The sequence below is a fragment of the Schistocerca piceifrons genome, chromosome 3 (assembly GCF_021461385.2).
Source record: "Schistocerca piceifrons isolate TAMUIC-IGC-003096 chromosome 3, iqSchPice1.1, whole genome shotgun sequence".
Lineage (NCBI taxonomy): Eukaryota > Metazoa > Arthropoda > Insecta > Orthoptera > Acrididae > Schistocerca > Schistocerca piceifrons.
The window spans coordinates 348692319-348716814 of record NC_060140.1 but is presented as its reverse complement, the minus strand read 5'-3'; the positions used below and the strand labels follow the sequence as shown (position 1 = coordinate 348716814).

At 38.2% G+C, this 24496-nt stretch overlaps 1 protein-coding gene across 1 annotated transcript in view; it reads left to right on the top strand.

Annotated features, from left to right (window-relative positions):
* Nucleotides 1-24496, top strand: part of LOC124788652 (proton-coupled amino acid transporter-like protein CG1139) — a 145212-nt gene that overhangs the window by 80634 nt on the left and 40082 nt on the right. The window contains exons 4-7 of the mRNA XM_047255928.1: nt 1416-1537; nt 1817-1901; nt 4216-4497; nt 5221-5399. Coding sequence (XP_047111884.1) covers nt 1416-1537; nt 1817-1901; nt 4216-4497; nt 5221-5399 — 668 coding nt within the window. The remainder of the gene's footprint in view (nt 1-1415; nt 1538-1816; nt 1902-4215; nt 4498-5220; nt 5400-24496) is intronic.

Here is a 24496-nt window from a genome sequence, read left to right as displayed (position 1 = left end):
CAATATTTCATTGTGCAGTCTAGGGATATCTAAAATAATGTTGCTGCATCAAAGCAGCCATGCCCTAACAAGGGAATCCAGTCCCAAGGCTATATAAGTTAGTCTTCACTTCTGGTCAGTGTCAATTTGGATCAGGCTACTTCCCAGGCAACTGTGTAGCAAGATCCATTCTGATGGATCACAGGTATTACAAGAGAATGAGGTGCAGTTGTCTGCCACTATACAATGAATTCAGCACTTGACAAACAAATTGAAAGTGGTATAGTAAGTGTAAAAAATGCCAGTATTCTGAAACTGCATACATAATGCCTCACTTTGTACTATACTTGTTCACAGCATGTGTTGTTTCACTGGTGTGGAATGCAGAATGTTTGTGCTCTTTTAATTTTGTTGCATCTTTATTTACACTCACAGATATGAGATTTGAAATTTTTGAGTAATATGAGTCAATTATTATAGTGAAAACCATTGTATGTGATTATTTTATGTGATTTATTTGATAATAAATCATATTAGTCACTTTTGGTGGTGTTCTCTTGTCTTAAGCAGAGCAGTAGATTACATATTCATAGATTTTGCTCCCCAGTTTACAATAATTTACCAGTATCATTTATTTGCAAATGCTCATGCTGGTCAAAGAGAGAGCTAAATCTCAAAGAAAAAGTGTAAAACAATGATATTAAGGTTCTAAATTAGTCCCTTTGGCAAATAAATGAGATGTGCATGCTAGGGATTTCCAGGAAAGATAATAAACAAGAGCCTACAAACGTCTATATTTTGCAGTGGATGTCAGATACTGATAGCTGATGATGATGATTATGTATTTGAATATAAAAAATGTAACAATATTGTTTTGCCTGAATTGGCCAGCAATGATATTCTATACCTTATTACTAATCATTAGTCTGAGATTATTATAGCTTTGTAACGACTGAACCATGTTTCCATTAGCATATGAACCTGTCCCCCCCCCCCCCCTCAGCTTCTCCCCCCCCCACCTCCCACATACACATTATACTCTGTGAAATCTGTAACAAAAAACCTTCTTTGATAATTTTGCATAATGATATGTCACTACCGAATGGGAATAAAGTACACAGAACGCAAATAATACCGAATCAAATCATGTTTGTGTGTCTTAATTATGCACAAACATAGCAATGTTATGTTGCAATATGGAACATACAACAGTAAATGTAATTGCAAAACATTAATTGGTTGCCTCATGACCTGTTTGCATTCTCCAAGATGTTGATGACATCGACTGAAAAGCAATCAGTTATTAGGAGCTAATATTACGATTACCTCCCAGCCCCTTCCCACATTTGTTGTACAGAACATAAGTATTTTAGAAAATTTATTAGTGTAATTGCTATAATTTTCTAGAATAATTAAAACAACATTCATTTTTGTAGGTGAAGTGTTCCCATATCCTCTGTAAAAGATCCAAGGTCCCAACACTGAGTTTCTCTGAAACAGCAAAAACTGCATTTCTCATGGGCCCACCAATTTTACACAAATTTTCTGGATTTGCTGCGTAAGTATGCGTAAAAACTTATGAAATACTCATTCGGTTTTAGCTGAGTACATTTAGCTGAAATCATTAGCCTCATTTAAACAATTTAATGATTTAACAGATTTGCCATAGAGAGCTAATGTCCCTCACAGATCATTAAAACTTAATTTCATTCATAAGACTTTCTGTATTCCGTTTAATTTTATTTGGTCACATCACCTACAGACTAGCTAGCATAAATTCACTACCATAAATGGAAAATTTTGATTATGCTAATGGAAGTGGTGCCTTCACTTTCAGGGGCTGTATAAATACTTTGTTGGTTATTGACTTACTGGGCTGCTGCTGTGTCTACAATGTCTTTGTTGCAAGAAATATACAACAGGTAAACAGTAGCTGAAATGTAAGTCACTAAATGTAAATCATTATATTACAGAATGTGAGTAACATTCACAAGAAGAAATTGCTGATTTTCATTAATACCATACTGAGAAGCTAAAATATTTTCAATTTTAGTTTGGTATTGTTAAATCATTTTATTTTTTATTGATGTTTAGTCATAATAGAAACATTTTTTTTATCCACTACAATAGTGGTATCAGATTTCTAGTACTTAACCCCCACTCCCAATTTGCTCTCTCTCTCTCTCTCTCTCTCTCTCTTTCTCTCTCTCTCTCTCTCTCTCTCTCTCACACACACACACACACACACACACACACACACACACGTCAAAGTCTCAAAACACCACTATGATTATACTGAGTGTGTGAGTGAGACTGTGCATCTGATGGAACCTTATAATGTGAATTGTGTTGGACTGAATTTTGTTTTTCTAATGTGACATTATAAGAGGCGTACAGGAGTTCAGACATTATGTCAATAGCATTTGAAATTAATGTCATGTGCTTGAATTCATTGTTAACCCTGTTGTTATGTAATGTATTCATTAGGGAAGCACTATATCATATTGGTAAAATAAGCTGACACTGAAGCAAAATTTAAACCACTCAGTTACTAGACATCCTTAAGAGTTATTGCAGACGACGTCCATTGCAAAATAGTGGCAGAAATATTCAGCAAAAGGTGGTGGAATGCAGTTTTTTTGCTGTCCAGGTGCCACTTATTATGAAAATAAATGTATAATATCACTTACAACAATGCAAAACATGCTATTATTGGTATATGTAGTAGTGGGTAATGTTTTATGGAGTATTTTGTCAGAGTAGGTCTACAGAATGCACTACTCAAATGAGCATGAGTGGACCTGGCAGAGCTCTCCCTAATGGAATATACTGTTCAATTCAATAGGTGTGGTATGATAATGTGGTGTTCCTTGTGTTTGTTTGGTTACTCACAAATAGTTGTAATGTCATGTGAACTTCACTGCCCTTTTTTTAACTAATCTGTGCCTGATTTTATTCTAAGAAGCTCAGTAATGTATGTAAATACCATAAATGTAAATTTGATTAAAAAAGTACTTGACGTGTAGTACAGTGCAGCTGGACAGCAAGAAACTCTTTAGCACACAATCCCCGCAATGATAGTAGTTGTGAATCTTTGAGTATAGTCTTAAAAAAAAAAGGACATGTTACTAGGCCATTGCTCAGAAAATATTGTTACATTGAATGAAAATTGCTATTTCAGTGATAAAACCGAGTAAAGTGTGGGTAATAATTGCCAAACATTTATGTATACATATTATCTGGAAGTGAAGAATAGAAATATCTTGTTTTTGTAAAAGGAGGTGAACTTCATTGTCGTTGCCAGCCATCAATTAACAGAATTGTAAGTGTAAAAGTTCACTAAAATACAGGAAAGGAAATGCATTCTCTATAGTTTTCATTCAATATGTAACAACCTCGCATAATTTCTTAATTGAATTATGTTCTTGTATAATAGTATGGTGCTGAACTCCACTGACCAATTTTGATGCAACAGGACGTGTCGTTTGAAGTAAGTTTGTGTGCCAAGCAATCTCCTTTTTTCACAAAAAGCAGATTGCTGTTTGATCTTATTTACTTACAACAGTGGTCACTTAGGTATGAAAAGCTATGACAACTTGAGCTCAAAGCTATCTGCAATATGGCCAAGTAACCAACAGTCATATTTTAAATCTTAAAGAACAATAACGTCCTCAAAATTATAATACATCACCAATTGGTGCAGAAGCTGATCATTTAAGGAGGCAGCAACCAAAATTCAGGTACCAGTTACAACTCAAAGTAAAGTCTGAAATAAAAATCACTCTCTCACTCTCTCTCTCCAAACACATATATAAATATTCATATTATTAAGATAAAAGTTATTTTATATTGGTGCCTGAACAGGGATAAATTGCTAGGCAATACCTGATGAGTTAGAGCATTAGCTGTGGTTGAGGTCAATTTCCTCAAAAATCACAGCAACAATTATTCACAATAATTCACAGAGAATGGAAGACATTATGTCTGCAATGTATCAGAATTGAGAGGAAAGTTTGCCAAATACATTAGCCAAACACTGCAATAACAGTTAAAAAGTTCTAACATATTTTCAGTTGCATGACTTGTCTCTTTGAAATGTATATCAAGGCTGTAGGGTAGTTTTGCCAGACACTATACACCTATGGACAGTTTTGCCACATAGTATATAGTGAAGTACAATATTCTATGTTGTTGTGTTTAGAAATTGTCAGTAATGCCCATTGTTTTCATTTTCAGGTTGTTGAGTTTTACATAGTAAAAGACTGGCAATTTCAGTATTATTTGCTAATAATGGCACCCTTATTGATCTTAATCAATTGGGTCCGAGATCTGAAGTATCTTGCTATCTTCTCTCTGCTGGCAAACATATTGTTGACTGTTGGACTAGGAATCACCTTCTACTACATTTTTAGTGATTTGCCACCCATTATTCACAGTGGTTTGCCACAGTTTTCTTCTTGGGAACAATTACCACTGTTTTTTGGAACTGCCATATTTGCACTAGAAGGCATTGGAGTGGTAAGTTACATCTGCTAAATGACTTCCCCACTTCCTCTTCCACACACCTTACACTCGTAAATAAAAAGTCGTGGAAAACAACTAGCCTTTGAAATACTGTAAAAACTGCATTATGTTATCAAAAATCAGTTTCCCTTATTATTATTATTAGTGTTATTATTTTGATGAGGCAACTGTTAGTCAATAGATAAAAACAAATATTTAAAGACTAATGATTGGAACATGCCATTCTTCTGCAGTTAGGGAAAAGGATTGGCATCCATGCATTACTTATGAAATATAAATTCTGTGCCTCTGGCTTGTTGATTTCATTCTGTGTAGAATCCAGTTTCTCAGATTTTTAGCTGTCGGTAATTCTGAATTTATCTTAACCTTTCATGCCTCCTTTTACTTCGGATCTTCAATGATACCGGTATGCATGTATAATGATTGAAAAATCTCAACAACATTTCTCTCTGTCTCTTACCAGGGAATGAAATCACTGTATCTGGAAAACATTTATGTATTTTAAATTAGATATGATCACTTTTAGCAACTAAATATAATCAACTTTATGTGTCCCATTACAAAGACAAAAAAATTTATTCTTGCTAGTATTATAGTAAAATTGATGAAATACTTTCTTCCTTGCATTGAGTGCAAAATTTTTTATAAAGAAATAATAAAAGTTTTATTAGTGGGACATCTTGGGAATTTAAGTAAACTTTTATTTTGTTTCTGTAGGTAATGCCATTGGCTAATAAAATGAAGACACCAGCACATTTTGTTGGTTGTCCAGGAGTGCTGAACATTGGTATGACGATTGTGGTTGCTCTGTATGTGAGTGTAGGTTTCTTTGGTTACCTAAAGTATGGTAGTACTACACAAGCCAATATTACACTGAACCTACCAACATCAGAAGTGTAGGTATCAAAATGTTTTAATATTGTGTGATTGTAGTATTAACATTTTTAATGATTCTTGATTCATTTAATATGATATTCATCAGTTTCATTCTTGTTACTTATTGCTCAGTGTAACATATTTACTTGAGTGTAAGGTGATCTCAAATATGACACCCCTTTTTTTAAGCTCCTTGAGATAATTTTATTTTTAATATTTGAAGTTAATCATACTTACAAAATGTTTCACAGATATAAAGTACCTACCTAAAAAGTTGCCATAGTACCTATTCTAAACTTATGCTATTTATTGATTATCTGCAACCTGATAATACAGGGAGAAATAAAATAAACAAAATGAAATAGTTTACATTAATTTTTATCTTCACTTCCTTTTTTGCCTCTTATCTAAGCCAGTTGTTTGGAATATCACTTCCTTTGACTAAAGTTTAGATCTGGGCTACCATCAGTCACAGCAGTGTTTTTTATTGTTAATAGGATGGCAAGGCATCTGCTCCACATAGCCAATGGGACGATACGGTCATGTAACTAATGAGAGGTGAGAAGAGGGGCAATGAATTATTTGCACCAAAACTGATACGCTTCTCTTCCTCACTGTTGTCACAAATACCTTGACTGATATAAAGATGATGTGACTTACCATACGATAGCGCTGGCAGGTCGATAGAAACACAAACAGACACATACATACACACAAAATTCAAGCTTTCGCAACGAACTGTTGCCTCATCAGGAAAGAGGGAAGGAGAGGGAAAGACGAAAGGATGTGGGTTTTAAGGGAGAGGGTGAGGAGTCATTCCAATCCCGGGAGCGGAAAGGCTTACCTTAGGGGGAAAAAAGGACGGGTATACACTCGCACACACACACATATCCATCCACACATATACAGACACAAGCAGACATATTTAAAGACAAAGAGTTTGGGCAGAGATGTCAGTCGAGGCGGAAGTGCAGAGGCAAAGATGTTGTTGAATGACAGGTGAGGTATGAGTGGTGGCAACTTGAAATTAGCGGAGATTGAGGCCTGGTGGGTAACGGGAAGAGAGGATATATTGAAGAGCAAGTTTCCATCTCCGGAGTTCGGATAGGTTGGTGTTAGTGGGAAGTATCCAGATAACCCGGACGGTGTAACACTGTCCCAAGATGTGCTGGCCGTGCACCAAGGCATGTTTAGCCACAGGGTGATCCTCATTACCAACAAACACTGTCTGCCTGTGTCCATTCATGCGAATGGACAGTTTGTTGCTGGTCATTCCCACATAGAATGCATCACAGTGTAGGCAGGTCAGTTGGTAAATCATGTGGGTGCTTTCACACGTGGCTCTGCCTTTGATTGTGTACACCTTCCGGGTTACAGGGCTGGAGTAGGTGGTGGTGGGAGGGTGCATAGGACAGGTTTTACACTGGGGGCGGTTACAAGGGTAGGAGCCAGAGGGTAGGGTAGGTGGTTTGGGGATTTCATAGGGATGAACTAACAGGTTACGAAGGTTAGGTGGACTGCGGAAAGACACTCTTGGTGGAGTGGGGAGGATTTCATGAATGATGGATCTCATTTCAGGGCAGGATTTGAGGAAGTTGTATCCCTGCTGGAGAGCCACATTCAGAGTCTGGTCCAGTCCCGGAAAGTATCCTGTCACAAGTGGGGCACTTTTGTGGTTCTTCTGTGGGAGGTCCTAGGTTTGAGGGGATGAGGAAGTGGCTCTGGTTATTTGCTTCTGTACCAGGTCGGGAGGGTGGTTGCGGGATGCGAAAGCTGTTGTCAGGTTGTTGGTGTATTGGTTCAGGGATTCCGGACTGGAGCAGATTCATTTTCCACGAAGACCTAGGCTGTAGGGAAGGGACCGTTTGATGTGGAATGGGTGGCAGCTGTCATAATGGAGGTACTGTTGCTTGTTGGTGGGTTTGATGTGGACGGACGTGTGAAGTTGGCCATTGGACAGATTGAGGTCAACGTCAAGGAAAGTGGCGCGGGATTTGGAGTAGGACCACGTGAATCTGATGGAACCAAAGGAGTTGAGGTTGGAGAGGAAATTCTGGAGTTCTTCTTCACTGTGAGTCCAGATCATGAAGATGTCATCAATAAATCTGTACCAAACTTTGGGTTGGCAGACCTGGGTAACCAAGAAGGCTTCCTCTAAGCAACCCATGAATAGGTTGGCGTATGAGGGGGCCATCCTGGTACCCATGGCTGTTCCCTTTAATTGTTGGTATGTCTGGCCTTCAAAAGTGAAGATGTTGTGGGTCAGGATGAAGCTGGCTAAGGTAATGAGGAAAGAGGTTTTAGGTAGGGTGGCAGGTGATCGGCGTGAAAGGAAGTGCTCCATCGCAGCGAGGCCCTGGACGTGCGGAATATTTGTGTATAAGGAAGTGGCATCAATGGTTACAAGGATGGTTTCCGGGGGTAACAGACTGGGTAAGGATTCCAGGCATTCGAGAAAGTGGTTGGGGTCTTTGATGAAGGATGGGAGACTGCATGCAACGGGTTGAAGGTGTTGATCTACGTAGGCAGAGATACGTTCTGTGGGGGCTTGGTAACCAGCTACAATGGGGCGGCCGGGATGATTGGGTTTGTGAATTTTAGGAAGAAGGTAGGGGTGCGGGGTGTCGGTGGGGTCAGGAGGTTGATGGAGTCAGGTGAAAGGTTTTGCAGGGGGCCTAAGGTTCTGAGGATTCCTTGAAGCTCCGCCTGGACATCAGGAATGGGATTACCTTGGCAAACTTTGTATGTGGTGTTGTCTGAAAGCTGACGCAGTCCCTCAGCCACATACTCCCGACGATCAAGTACCACGGTCGTGGAACCCTTGTCCGCCGGAAGAATGATGATGGATCGGTCAGCCTTCAGATCACGGATAGCCTGGGCTTCAGCAGTGGTGATGTTGGGAGTAGGATTAAAAAACCTTAAAAAACCTAAAACCTTAATCCTTGTAAGTGCCCCCGGTGTAAAACCTATCCCATGCACCCTCCCACCACCACCTACTCCAGTCCTGTAACCCGGAAGGTGTACACGATCAAAGGCAGAGCCACGTGTGAAAGCACCCACTGACCTGCCTACACTGTGAAGCTTTCTATGTGGGAATGACCAGCAACAAACTGTCCATTCGCATGAATGGACACAGGCAGACAGTGTTTGTTGGTAATGAGGATCACCCTGTGGCTAAACATGCATTGGTGCACGGCCAGCACATCTTGGCACAGTGTTACACCATCCGAGTTATCTGGATACTTCCCACTAACACCAACCTGTCAGAACTCCACAGAGATGGGAACTTGCCCTTCAGTATATCCTCTCTTCTCGTTATCTGCCAGGCCTCAACCTCCGCTAATTTCAAGTTGCTGCTGCTCATACCTCACCTGTCTTTCAACAACATCTTTGCCTCTGTACTTCCGCCTCGACTGACATCTCTGCCAAAACTCTTTGCCTTTACAAATGTCTGCTTGTGTCTGTGTATGTGCGGATGGATGTGTGTGTGTGTGTGTGTGTGTGTGTGTGTGTGTGTGTGTGTGTGTGTGTGTGTGTGTGTGTGAGTGTATACCTGTCCTTTTTTCCCCCTAAGGTAAGTCTTTCCGCTCCCGGGATTGGAATGACTCCTTACCCTCTTCCTTAAAACCCACATCCTTTCGTCTTTCCCTCTCCTTTCCTCTTTCCTGACGAAGCAACCATTGGTTGCGAAAGCTAGAATTTTGTGTGTATGTATGTGTTTGTTTGTGCGAGATAAGGGTGGGATATAATGGCACAACTTAAAATAGTGCAAGTGAATTGGGCATCAGTGAAATATTTGACCGATTCTTGCAAATAATTCGATTTCTGAGATTATGCTTGTAGCGGAATCTGATAACACATGATAACACAGTTGTTCTTGCTGAATACATAGCAGATTTTGCGTATATATTGACATGACAATGTGACAATATTCAATCTTATCTTGCTTCCAAATGTGTCATCTGCCCACTGCTCTCGCACTGGCTGCATAGAACCAGCAGCTGACACAACCCCTTTCATTCCCACCATACCTCACATCAAGCTTTCAAATGGTGCTGGTTGGTGCACAGAACACCTAAGCATGCCAGTTGTCCCTATTTCCTATCTAGGCTTTTACCAACTACTGCAGAAATGTGTACTGTTGTTCAATATTGTTAATCACAAAGGCAACTTAATTTTGAATTCAAATTGATCTAGGCTAGCTACAGTTTAAAAGTGTTAGCTGTTCATAAAAAGCCAAACATTGCATACATTTCCATGGTTGGCAGTATCACAAAATGTGCTGCCCTCTCACTGACCCTGTCTCTCCACATTTGTCATAGATCTCAGTCAATCTGATGGCACTATTTATTACCCCTCCATTCTTCAAAATAAATCTGCACTTGACCCCCTATATTAAACTATGGCACAATGTAAAATGTTGACCTCAGCAGCAATTAGTTTAATCTGCAAGTGTAAGATAACTCTTTACTTTTCAAACAAAAGATTTGGGGAAAGTATTATATTATAATCAAGTAAATATGGTAACATGAACAGTAACATAAATGAAACTTCCTGGCAGATTAAAACTGTGTGCCGGACTGAGACTCGAACTCGGGACCTTTGCCTTTTGCGGGCAAGTGCTCTACCAACTGTGCTCTAGTAACATAATTGGATGAACAAAGAGAGTGGAATGTTCCAGTTGGAATATTTCTCACACTAAATTCAAGTAAAGGAACTATGAGAAACGTGTACTGACTGATGGAAGCCAATAGGTGCACAATACTCTATTAATTCTTATGATCCATTCATCATGTTATGTAGATCCCGTAATAATGGAAGATATTACAGAACATGAAACACATGAAACATGTCAAAGCATATACAGTGGAAGTTCAATTTCACATTCTCCAATTATAAGTTTTACATGATTCCACACCATAAATTCGCAGCCCCTGTAAAAAACACCATAAGATCAATGCTAAAAATTTCCTTAATTTACATTTATTTCTAGTGAGGTTTACCTGGATTCTAAGTTCTTACTCGATGTCTCGCTTGACTTCATCCTATTTTCTTCCTATTGACATTTGATGTGACTGAATAAGTTATATATGGCACAAAAGACAGATGGTTTGCAACATGAGTGGTGGCAGAGTTAAGGGAGCATAAGCTGCTGTGATGTTTTTGGTTCAGTTCAACCTGTTCATCAATTTTTGCTTTATTCTGCATGAGAACAAAGGCTGATCTCACAGAAACATGTTTTGAATGTATAATTTGCGTTCACGGTATGTGAGAGAGGAAATGCTCACTAATCCACGATCAGCGTTGCCAGCACAACTTACAACATTTAGCTTAACTGTGGAATTATGATACAAGTACTACTAGGTTGCAGCAGTGATGGATAAACAAGACAGCCAACGTGAAGTGTTCTGGGATGAGCCAAAATGTGACGAACAGGCCCACCACAAGCATTTCTTATGCCACTTATAACTCAATCTCATATCTTTTTGCATGTATTTCTGATGTACTACATTCAGCAACAGTATCAATCGTCAACCTATTAAATTCAAGAATATGCTTGGTGATAATCGAGGAAACAGCACCCATTTCCAGCTAGTGAACTCGTATTGGCTGGGGACTTGTTAAGTCACACAATAGCCAGCACAGCCACCACACCACACTAATACAAGTAAAATGAGCTCGCCTAATGAATGTGTGGAGAGGGGGATTGGTCCTTCAGTGATGGGAGTGCAAGCAGGGGTGAAAGCATTTTGTGAAGTGCTGAAAATACACTTTTCGTACAAGTGAAGTAGAATATGGGTTTTGCAATATCAAATTTTAAAGACTATTGTGTCCAAAACTGGCATGATACAGTTGCCACAACTACATACACTACTCATATACGGGGTGTTCAAAAAGTCTCTCTGCAGTGCCGTATGATTGTTAGCCGTGCGTGCTGTAGCCGCAGTGAATATAGCGAAATGAAACACAGAGGCAGTGGAAGTGGATTTTGCAGTTATCAATTCATCGGTGGATTTTGGATGGTTTTTATAGACTGCTGCTTTCACTGCATCCCAGAAGAAAAAGTCAGGTGGTGTTAGGTCAGCCGATTGCAGAGGCCGAAATCCCTGTGAAATTATGCAATTACCAAAAACATCAGCAAGCAGTGACATTGAAACGCAAGCTGTATGCGCAGTTGCACCATCTTGTTGAAAATAACCATTCAGTATTTCACTTAAAACAAGTTCTTGTATGAATGGGTACATAATATCACTGCAGTATCATTGTGCATTTCTTGTTTTGTTGAAAAATATGGGACCCACAATCTGACGTCTAGATACTGAATCCAAACCCCTATTTTAACAGAATGAAGTGGTTTCTCATGAATACACAATGGATTTGCAGTGCTCCACATATGAGAATTTTGCGTACCTGGGTAAATAAATCCATGCCTCATCAGTGAAAAATGTTTCATTAAAAATGTTGTTGTTGTTGTTGTGGTCTTCAGTCCTGGGACTGGTTTGTTGCAGCTCTCCATGCTACTCTATCCTGTGCAAGCTCCTTCATCTGCCAGTACCTACTGCAACCTACATCCTTCTGAATCTGCTTAGTGTATTCATCTCTTGGTCTCCCTCTACGATTTTTACCCTCCACACTGCCCTCCAATACTAAATTGGTGATCCCTTGATGCCTCACCGAGCGAGGTGGCGCAGTGGTTAGCACACTGGACTCGCATTCGGGAGGACGACGGTTCAATCCCGCGTCCGGCCATCCTGATTTAGGTTTTCCGTGATTTCCCTAAATCGCTCCAGGCAAATGCTGGGATGGTTCCTCTGAAAGGGCACGGCCGACTTCCTTCCCTGTCCTTCCCTAATCCGATGAGACCGATGACCTCGCTGTTTGGTCTCTTCCCCCAAAAAAACCAACCAACCAACCCTTGATGCCTCAGAACATGTCCTACCAACCGATCCCTTCTTCTAGTCAAGTTGTGCCACAAATTTCTCTTCTCCCCAATCCTATTCAATACTTCCTCATTAGTTATGTGATCTACCCATCTAATCTTCAGCATTCTTCTGTAACACCACATTTCGAAAGCTTCTATTCTCTTCTTGCCCAAACTATTTATTATCCATGTTTCACTTCCATACATGGCTACACTCCATACAAATACCTTCTGAAACGACTTCCTGACACTTAAATCTATACTCCATGTTAACAAATTTCTCTTCTTCAGAAATGCTTTCCTTGCCATTGCCAGTCTACATTTTATATCCCCTCTACTTCGACCATCATCAGTTATTTTGCTCTCCAAATAGCAAAATTCCTTTACTACTTTAAGTGCCTCATTTCCTAATCTAATTCCCTCAGCATCACCCGACTTAATTCGACTACATTCCATTATCCTCATTTTGCTTTTGTTGATGTTCATCTTATATCCTCCTTTCAAGACACTATCCATTCCATTCAACTGCTCTTCCAAGTCCTTTGCTGTCTCTGACAGAATTACAATGTTATCGGCAAACGTCAAAGTTTTTATTTCTTCTCCATGGATTTTAATACCTACTTCAAATTTTTCTTTTGTTTCCTTCACTGCTTGCTTGTAAACAGATTGAATAACATCAGGGAGAGACTACAACCCTGTCTCACACCCTTCCCAACCACTGCTTCCCTTTCCATGTCCCTCGACTCTTATAACTGCCATCTGGTTTCTGTACAAATTGTAAATAGCCTTTCGCTCCCTGTGTTTTACCCCTGCCCCCTTCAGAATTTGAAAGAGCTTACTCCAGTCAACATTGTCAAAAGCGTTCTCTAAGTCTACAAATGCTAGAAATGTAGGTTTGCCTTTCCTTAATCTAGCTTCTAAGATAAAGTCATAGGGTCAGTATTGCCTCACGTGTCCCAGCATTTCCACGGAATCCACATTGATCTTCCCCGGGGTCAGCTTCTACTAGTTTTTCTATTCAGCTGTAAAGAATCCGCGTTAGTATTTAGCAGCCGTGACTTATTAAACTGATAGTTCGGTAATTTTCACATTTGTCAACACCTGCTTTCTTTGGGATTGGAATTATTATATTCTTCTTGAAGTGTGAGGGTATTTCGTCTGTTTCATACATCTTGCTCACAAGATGGTAGAGTTTCGTCAGGACTGGCTTTCCCAAGGCTGTCAGTAGTTCTAATGGAATGTTGTCTATTCCCGGGGCCTTGTTTGACTCAGGTCTTTCAGTGCTCTGTCAAACTCTTCACGCAGTATTGTATCTCCCATTTCATCTTCATCTACATCCTCTTCCATTTCCATAATATTGTCCTCAATTACATTGCCCTTGTATAGACCCTCTGTATACTCCTTCCACCTTTCTGCTTTCCCTTCTTTGCTTAGAACTGGGTATCCATCTGAGCTTTTGATATTCATACAGGTGGTTCTCTTTTCTCTGAAGGTCTCTTTAATTTTCCTCTAGGCTGTACCTATCTTACCCCTAGTGAGATAAGCCTCTACATCCTTACATTTGTCCTCTAGCCATGCCTGCTTAGCCATTTTGCACTTCCTGTCGATCTCATTTTTGAGACGTTTTTATTCCTTTTTCCCTGCTTCATTTACTGCATTTTTATATTTTCTCCTTTCATCAATTAAATTCAATATTTCTTCTGTTACCCAATGATTTCTACTAGCCCTCATCTTTTTACCTACTTGATCCTCTGCTGCCTTCACTACTTCATCCCTCAAAGCTACCCATTCTTCTTCTACTGTATTTCTTTCCCCCATTCCTGTCAATTGTTCCCTTATGCTCTCCCTGAAACTCTGTACAACCTCTGGTTCTTTCAGGTTATCTAGGTCCCAGCTCCTTAAATTCCCACCTTTTTGCAATTTCTTCAGTTTTAATCTACAGGTCATAACCAATAGATTGTGATCAGAATCCACATCTGCCCCTGGAAATGTCTTACAGTTTAAAACCTGGTTCCTAAATCTCTGTCTTGCCATTATATAATCTATCTGAAACCTGTCAGTATCTCCAGGCTTCTTCCATGTATACAACCTTCTTTCATGATTCTTGAACCAAGTATTACCTATGATTAAGTTGTGCTCTGTGCAAAATTCTACCAGGCGGCTTCCTCTCTCATTTCTTACCCCCAATCCATATTCACCTACTATGTTTCCTTCTCTCCCTTTTCCTACTGCCGAATTCCAGTCACCCATGACTATTAAATTTTCGTCTCCCTTCACAATCTCAATAATTTCTTTTATTTCATCATACATTTCTTCAATTTCTTTGTCATCTACAGAGCTAGTTGGCATATAAACTTGTACTACTGTAGTAGGCGTGGGCTTCGTATCTATCTTGGCCACAATAATGCGTTCACTATGCTGTTTGTAGTATCTTACCCGCGTTCCTATTTTCCTATTCATTATTAAACCTGCTCCTGCATTACCCCTATTTGATTTTGTGTTTATAACCCTGTAGTCACCTGACCAGAAGTCTTGTTCCTCCTTCCACCGAACTTCACTAATTCCCACTATATCTAACTTCAACCTATCCATTTCCCTTTTTAAATTTTCTAACCTACCTGCCCAATTAAGGGATCTGACATTCCACGCTCCGATCCGTAGAATGCCAGTTTTCTTTCTCCTGATAACGACGTCCTCTTGAGTAGTCCCCGCCCGGAGATCCGAATGGGGGACTAATTTACCTCCGGAATATTTTACCCAAGAGGACGCCATCATCATTTAACCATACAGTAAAGCTGCATGCCCTCAGGAAAAATTACGGCCGTAGTTTCCCGTTGCTTTCAGCCGTTCGCAGTACCAGCACAGCAAGGCCGTTTTGGTTAGTGTTACAAGGCCAGATCAGTCAATCATTCAGACTGTTGCCCTTGCAACTACTGAAAAGGCTGCTGCCCCTCTTCAGGAACCACACGTTTGTCTGACCTCTCAACAGATACCCCTCCATTTTGGTTTCACCTACGGTATGGCTATCTGTATCGCTGACGCACGCAAGCCTCCCCACCAACGGCAAGGTCCATGGTTCATGGGGGGGGGGGGGGGGGGGTCATTAAAAATATCTCTTCCATTTTGTTGAACAAAATTTGTGAACCATGGACAATAATGCAGTCTCTTGTAATGATTAGTATTTTTCAGTTCTTGCACAACTGTCACTTTGTATGGGAAAAGTTCTAATTTTTTCCTTACAGCTGTGTGGGCCGTTCAGACACTAACATCAATTTCCTGGGCGAGTTTTCTTACTGACTTGTTCAGGCTCATGGAAATTTTAGCAGAAATATCGAGTAGTTTATCCTCAGACAAAAGGCCAGGATGACCACTTCTCGGTGCATCTGTCACTGAACAAGCACTTCGAAATTTGTTAATCAAATCTCACACAGTATCACTTAGCAGGAGTGTTGTCTCTGTGAAAACTGAATTAAATGTTTGATGAACTGAAACTGTGTATTTACTGCCACCTTTGAATACTTGTTCAACTAAGAACACATGTTCTTCAGTGGCTAGCATTATATCACTGACAAAAATGAAACAAACGAACAAAGGGACTAAACTTAAATATTCATGTCAACACATTACGACACACATCAACGATACTACTGATGCTGACTGAGATAAACAAAACAGTGGAATGTTTGGAGAGTCCACTTGAAGAGAAGTAACCCAGGCAGACGAACAATCATATGGCAATGCAGAGAGACTTTTTGAACACCCCGTATATGCTTTGCATCACACAAACCACACACTGTAGATTGTAAAGATTGGCAGCAGCGATAGAGGGCATGGAGTGAAACTGTAGCACCTGAGCTTTCTTTCAAATTTACATTTTACACAGTGAACGTAAATTCACTGAGTGGACCTCTAAAAACTTTGTAACATCAACTGGAGAAGTAAACTCATTTTTTCACATCTCTGTTTCTTTCATCAAGCCTAAAATAACCCTTTACTGGTGGTGAACATAAGAAGTGTGGCATGCAAGAAAAACATTAAATGATAACAGCAATAGTGACAAAGAATGTCATTAAACAGATGATTAACCACTTAGCTGCTGTGATGTTTTTGGTTCAGATCAACATGTTCATCAAGTTTTGCTTTTTTCCAGGTGAGAACAAAGAATGATCTCCCAGAAACACATTTTGAATGTATAATTTGTGGTTGTTGCATGTTGGAATACAGCTCGATTACTTTCTAACCAGATACCAATTTCAATTTTTTGATGAGTTTTCACACCCTGTTACACATCTGTGATTTTTTAAGAACTGATAAAATTCATTACCACAAATTAATGTATAAACATGGTACTGTACATTCAATTTCCTTCACTTTGACAGATTTTATACAAAATGTTGGAGAGGCTTGCTATTTTTAATCATATATGACAATTACATGCGTTTTTGCTCATAATTTTTTTTTTTTTTTTTTTTTTTTTTTTTTTTGGGAGGGGGGGGGGGGGGGGTTAACATTTTCCTCAATTCTGGGTATTTCTCAATTTTGTGCTTTTATAGTCTGGACCACACAAAAACATAAAATATGGGTTTCACTGTATTCACCAAATGAAGCAATTGTTAGAAACGGCATCAGTAAGATAAACTGTTATAACATACTTGTGTTTACCCAAGTTGAATGTAATATAGTAAAATTAATAATGGTTCTCCCATTTTCAAGATTGCTATTGCTTCATCTTTTATATGAAAAAGTTGCTGTTCATTTAATGTTACTCACTTTAGAACTATATCAATTTTCTCGCACAGTCACAGTTATCTGTTTACCACAAGATCTCTGCCTGCAATAATGATTGCTATTTACCATATATCTAATAGGAAATCTTTAATTCTGAAATCAGTAAATCATGAAATTTCTTTTGACTTAAGTTATTTCATTCTGGACGTTCCACTGCTTAACTTTTCTTTTGTATTTATAGATATTTCAGTTCCTTGCTTCATGTTATATGCAAGCTAGTCAAAAACCTTCATACTAGAATCCAAAATCCCCTTCTGATCCTTACTCAAGGAGATAAATTGTACAGTTTGTCCGCCATAGCTTGGCACTATTAGTGGGAGTTGGTAGGAGTGAGCTAATCAGTGAAAGTCAGGTGATTTTGCATCAGTATTGTTTTGACCAACCATAGCTCTTGCTAACTTCTTCACCATTTCATCAAAAATGATAATACTAAATAGAAAAAGCTAAAAGTCCAAGAACAATGTGATAGCAAATTTAGAAGATTATTAGGAACAAAAGGAATAAACACAGTAAGAAAAATGTATATCAGCTCCCAGTAGCATGTTAGATAGTATTAAATTCAAGTAATCAGCTACTAAATCCAATAAAATATTCCTAATAGTAGCTGAAAACAGAGGGACAAAAATGGGCCATTGAATGAAAGTCCATTAGAATCACTTAGAAAGGCATTGCATACTCCACCACTAAGCATCAGATCAACTTGTAGAGAGCACAAAATAATTATAAAACTTTTCCCACTCCATCAAGTGGCTGGTATAGCAACACTTTAACGATTATAATGGAGAAAAGCACTCTTGGTTGTGATGGTTACTGATTAATGAAGTGTTTCACCTTTTAAGGACATCATCAGATTTTCTAAAACAAAGAAGAAAGGGAAATGTAAATAGCCAGGGGCATGGTCCTATCATGCACAGCCTAGAATAAAAACTCAAAGAAGTGTCTACAAACCCATAGAAAGCAAATGTATTTTTGCTGTTATGTTGTAAAATAAGCATGCAGCAAGATCACACTAAACAAGCATGCACTTAAACAATAAATATGAGTAAGAAGAAAATCTTTGAAAATGAAAAAGTACTGTAGCAGAGGCAAAGTGAAAAGTGGTAACATTTTCTCCAATACACACATATGACTGGTGCAGTGGTACAGCAATAGGACTACACTCAAAGAACAGCAGACATGTGGCTTCATTCAAACACAGAATAATGAAACTGACCAATACAGTTGAAGACATCAAATATGTAAACAATTAAGAACTGGACTAGGCACCTAGTGGAGTTTAGTGGCAGGAACTCACACAGTTTTAAAATACAAATTTAAATAAAGCATATAATAGAAATTAAAAAATAGGTAACTGAACTAGACATTTTACAGAACAAATATGTTAAAATAATAAATAAATTTTGTGGGATGTATAAATTAGAAGAAGGACATACCCATAGAGACCAATAGACCTCATGCATAGTAGCATATAAATAAGCTAAGCTTTTTTTTAAATCTGTGATTGACCATCTTTACTATATTCCTCTCAGTACACTTTCCGTCAACAGAGAACTCAAAAATTTAAAATTTGTTGCAGTCAGTAAGATATATACAGTCCACTGATTTTGAATAAGCTATATAAAAGAAATTGTCAGGCATGAATAAAAACTTGTTCATAAATGCCATGTTTTTAAATCTGAAAAATGCTAAATTTCCACTTTTGGGAAAGATATCATAGGACTTGGCTAAATTATTCAAAAATTTCAATATTGAAATAGTTTTAAAAACTTAAAATGGAGCTCAACACAATTATATTCATAATGAGTGGCCTCATAAAAATAAATATGCTACTTCCAGAGTGTATAGATTAGAATGTATTGTCTGTTAAATGTTTTACATAGGGTAGTCCAGCAGGATATTCAAGATTAGATATAATGAACATTTTTACCTAAAAAGGCCCAGCACCCTGTCTTTGCTGTGCACTTGAAAGTAACAGAGCAACAGACACCTGCACTGGACAATCTCCAGATTTTACATTATGCTCAAACAGGCAAAAAGCTAAATCTTCTTGAAGAAATGGAAATTCTTAAACAAACATCAGTGATCAATGTCAAGTGCTTCAAAACCACCTGATTCATAAAAGTCAGAATTATTTTGACTTCATGATGTCAAGTGTCAGAATATTTACATAGTTGGCCTTTGAATGTGTAAAATATTTTTTAAATTTTTTACATTGTTATTTTATGGCCTTAGATTTGCATAGTTCATGCTGTATATTTTGTACTGCATTTTTAATGATGTACCCATCTCTTTCCATTATCTACTACTGGACCTGTGGCCTGCTAGTGCTCAATTCTTCTTCTAATTTTAATATAGTATAATGTTTATTTATTATTGAAACATATTCATTCTTTATAATGTCTTGTTCAGTAACCTTATTTTTCATTTCTGTTATGCACTTTCATTTAAATTTATGTTTTAAAATTACTCATGCCCGTCGTCTGCGTGAGTTTCCTTCAGTAAGCTCCCAGTGGTAGCTAGTCTGATGTTTCACATGCTTGACATCTTCAAATGTGTTGGTCAGTTTCACAACACTGTGTTTAAATGAAGCCTGATGTCTGCATTTCTGTGTGATCCTATCACTGCACCACCATGCCTGCCATCAAATGTGTATTGAAAGTACTGTTTGAACTTTTCATTTTGCTTCTGTTATCACACTTCTTCTTCATTTTTAAGATTATTTATTACTCATATTTATTGTACAGGTACACACTCTGTTCAATGTGATCTTGATGTATCCTTATTTCACAGCACAATGGCAAATGTAAGTTTTCTTTCTAATGGTTCATAGACATTCCTCTGATATTTTTCTTTTGAGCTGTACTTGATAGCTATTTATATTTTCCTTCCTTCTTTGTCATAGAAAATCTGATGGTGCCCTAAAAAGGCAAAATGTGTCATTAAACAATAATTTTTGTCACCAAGATTTCTTTTCCTCAGAACAAAATAATCAGGTTATTGAAAAGAAATAACTCTTTTGTCTATAATTGTATCTTAGCCAGACCACTAAAATCTTTTACTGATTTGGTAGAACTCCATTTGGGTTTTTTGTTAATCATTAAAAAGTAAAGGTGTATTTTCTAGGTGGCTGAAATATGTAGTAGAGACACTAATGTATAGATGTAAATATGAGCAAGTGAACTCTTAACTATAGACCCACTTGTGTACCTACAAATTCTCAAAGGATTTTTGGAATGTAACTATCAATATAATACTGAACCACTTTTCTGACAATAATCTTTTAATAATACCTCTTTGGCTTCCTAAGACTTCTCTACAGAATAAGCAATATATGATCTCAAAAACTATATTCCATTAGAATCAAAGGAAAAAAATTACTTATTGGCATTCAATCTGCTCTGTTAAAAGCCTTTGATTAATAGTTCATGAAATTATACTGGGGAAACTAAATTGGCACACTGTGAAAGGAATTCCATCTGACATGAATGAAGTCATATCTTAACACTAGAAAACAGAGGATACCATTAACAAATGATCCCACTGGCAGAAGACTACGTCGAAAGAGGGAAAAAATTGTCATCCCACAAGACAGACTTTTCCAACTCCTGTTCATACCCAATATAAATGATTTTTCCCCAAACAGGAGGACTGTTCAAAAATTGTGATATTTGATGATGACACTATAATCTGATCCACAAACAATGGTAGTTCGTGCAGGTCAAGAAATGGATGGGATTGCATTGTTGACAGATATAAGCAACAGTTGTGTATTCAACTGCACATGCTTTGAGCTTGAAGTAAATGTGTATCCTGCAAATTATATCTCCCACTTCCTTGATTAGAATTTGTCACTTGCCACTACCATCAGCCATGACAACTCGCAACAAATGGGATACAAATTCACTATATAACTAGCCAAGATCATGTTTAATGGTTGCATTGGGTATGAGATTCAAAGCACAGCACTCAGAACACTACTGGACACTCATTGGCTATTGAAGAATGTGTGGCGTAGGTGGGCAAAATGAGCCTAAACTTGATAGCCATCATTTGTGACTCCAGTTATAGTATACTGACAAAGGGTCAAACACACCTATACTACAGTAGGGATGGAGTAAGAAGATCCCTGACACCTTGCAGTGATGTTGTCAACTTTCAACAGTGAAGCACTAATGGCTACAGGTAGAAACAGTAACCATCTACAGAGCTGTCACAAAATAATCAGTTTTTGAAAATGTAATGCAATTGGATAGATAAAAAATCTACCTACCAAGCAAAGGTAGGAAAACACACATAAAAAGTTATAGAAATTTGCAAGCATTCAGAGCCTGTAGCTTCTTCTCTGCCAGAAGGGTTGAAGGGGAGGCAAGAGGGGCTAAGGAAAAGGACTGATGAAGTTTAGGAAATTGGAAAAGTCGGCCAAAACCCTGGGTCATGGGAGACTTTCCAGACAGGATGAGGAGAAAGATTGATTGTTGGGGACTGCAGCATATGAATTTTTGAAAACCTGAGAGCTTAAAAGTGGAAGACAGGGCAATACACAAGACGAGAGACCATTCACAAAGTATCTTGCATGAGCTAATAATAGCGTGAAGGTAGAGATGAGGGATAGGTAAAATAGAGCAGTCTGAAAATAAAAGATTCAGAAAACTAAAAGTGAGTGAAGAAAGGAATACTTACTGAGAAGACATACCAAGCCTGAAGAAATTAACATAAATTAAGGGCAGATGGGTGGCAAGAACCAAGGATTTCTAGTAATACCAGTTCCCACCTACAGAGTTCTGAGAAACTAACATCTGGGGGGGGGGGGGGGGGGGGGACCCATATGGAACATGTGGAGAAATGGGCACCAAGATCACAACTGTCATTTTGTAGAGCATGCTTTGCAACAGGATATTGTGTGTTGGCAGTATACATGGTCAGACTAGGCCCATTCATCCTAACTGATAGTTTGGTGTAGTCATGCCAATGTAAAAGACCAAACATTGTTTACATAATAGCTGCTGATACATGATATGTATTGCTTCACAGGTGGCTCTCCCTTTGATAATACGTGTTTTGCCAATTACAAGGCTGATATAGGTTGTGGGAGGAGTGCACATAGGGCAAGTTTTACAATGGAGACAACACAGTGGTAAGAGTCATATGATAGGGAAACGGATGCAGAAGGAGCATAGGGTCTGACAAGGATACTGTGAAGATTGGGAGGGTGACAATAAGCTATTTTAGGTGTGGTGGGTAAAATGTCAGAAGGATTGGACAACATTTCAGGGCATTATTTTAGGGATTCATAGCCTGTTGAAGTAGCTGATTGATACATTCAAGATGAGGATAACACTGAGTGACAAGAGAGGTACTCCTGAGCTGTTTTTTGGAGGGATTTGCAGTACCGGGATTGGATGTGATGGCTGGGAACATTTGACATAGACAGGTTGGCACGGCTGCTTCCTATGCAAACCCTTTCATGGATCACTTGGAGGGTGCTTTCCAGGGATCTAAGAGGCTTCAGCTGCTGGTTTGGTTTAGATACTTTGATGAGATATGTTTGTGACATGGACTCATGGTGAGGCTGACCTGTTAATATTCTTGGAATCGCTAAATACTTAAATAACTGAGTATAAGACAACTCTGAATATAAGGCAACCTTCCTTTTTTAAGAGACTCCTTCCAAAAAAAAAAAAAAAAAAAAAAAAAAAAAAAAAAAAAAAAAAAAAAAAAAAATTCTGAGTAATCAAAATGACAAACTGTTCTACTGGCATAAAGCATCTGCCTGAAACATGAGCAATATACCTATTCTAAATGTAGGCCATTTATTAATTGCCCACAATTTGATAATAAAAGGAGAAAAAAGATAAACAAAAAGAAATGGTTTCATTAATTTTTATCTTCAGTATCTTTAAGCATAGCATCTGGGGTATCACTATTTTCAATCATCACCTACATCCTAATAATGCAGCTATGAACTTTATATCTTCATTGTAATGAGTATTTGGTAGTTCCCTCCAAATATATTGTGATTTCTGAGGTTGTGGTTATGTTGGTACCTGAGAACACAGCTGTTTTTTGCCAAATACAAATCTTATTTTGCTTCAATACTGACATGAGAATGTTACAATGTTTTTTGCTTCCAAATATATGGTCTGCCCCCCCCCCCCCCAATTGGCCGCATAGAACCGGCAGCAGCTGACACACCTCCTTTCATTCCCGTCATACCTCATGATAAGCATCAAAGACATTGTTGCAGAAAATAGATACCATCTCCTATAGAAATATATATGCTATTGTTGCATATCTGATCAGTTTTAAAGTAAATTCAAATGGATTCAAACAAACTGTAATTTGAATGTGGTATATGCTGATAAAAAGCCAAAGTACATGGTACAGGTTTCCTTGGTTGGCCTGCCTGCTCACCACTCCCCTTCCCACACCCATCCTACTTCTCAGCTCAGCTGGTGTCATTGTTACCCTTTGAACATTTGTGCAGTGCTGTGCTTGAGCAACTGTAAAACACAAACTGCAATATCTCTTACAGTACAGGTCACATGTACCAACACCAACTAATACATAAATAAAAGACTGCAATCACAGTTCAGTCCAATTCACAAACTTTCACCCATCCCACAATCTAGTGACATCTGTCTTGAGGCTGTACTTTATTCTGGAAATAACAATTACAGTCAGTCTAACACAATTTATCTCATCATTTAGATGTTTATTCTGGATTAATTTTCTTTCTTGCTTCACCTGAATGTCACAATCTTGTTCTAAAGCTGATTAAAAGGTCATAACATTTTTATCCAGTATTCTAACACATGAGCAGTGACCAAATTTCTCATTTGCAACTCACTTGGTAGATCATCACAGTTTTTCATAACCAAATAAAATATTAACCTGTGCTCAGACTCAGGAAATGTTTTATCGAGGACAATATTTTCACCTGTCAATATCAGCTTTACTTAAGGAACACCATAAATGTCTGTATATGGTATCCAGACACCCATGAAAACTTTTACTGCAAACTTGTTCAATCCAAAAAGAGTTTATAAGATGATAGAATTCAATATTATGTTCTCTTGTGTTTCACAAAACTATCAAGCTTTAAGCGAAGCATTAGATTGCTGTGGTTGCTAGTTCATAGTTCGCCATGAAATCATGCATCCCTTGCACTAGTGTTGCACACATCAAATGTCACATGATTTTTTGAGCAAGGTTGATATTATATTGAGCACTTCAGCATATCAGGAAATCCATAGCCTGTTCAACCACAAGTATCATTAACTTAACCTACCCTTCTGAATCCTTAAAAATAAATCTGCATGAGATCTCAACAGCCAAAGTTACATTTGTAAATGTAAAATGACCCTTATATCAACTTATTAAACAACATAAAAATATTGACCTCAGCAA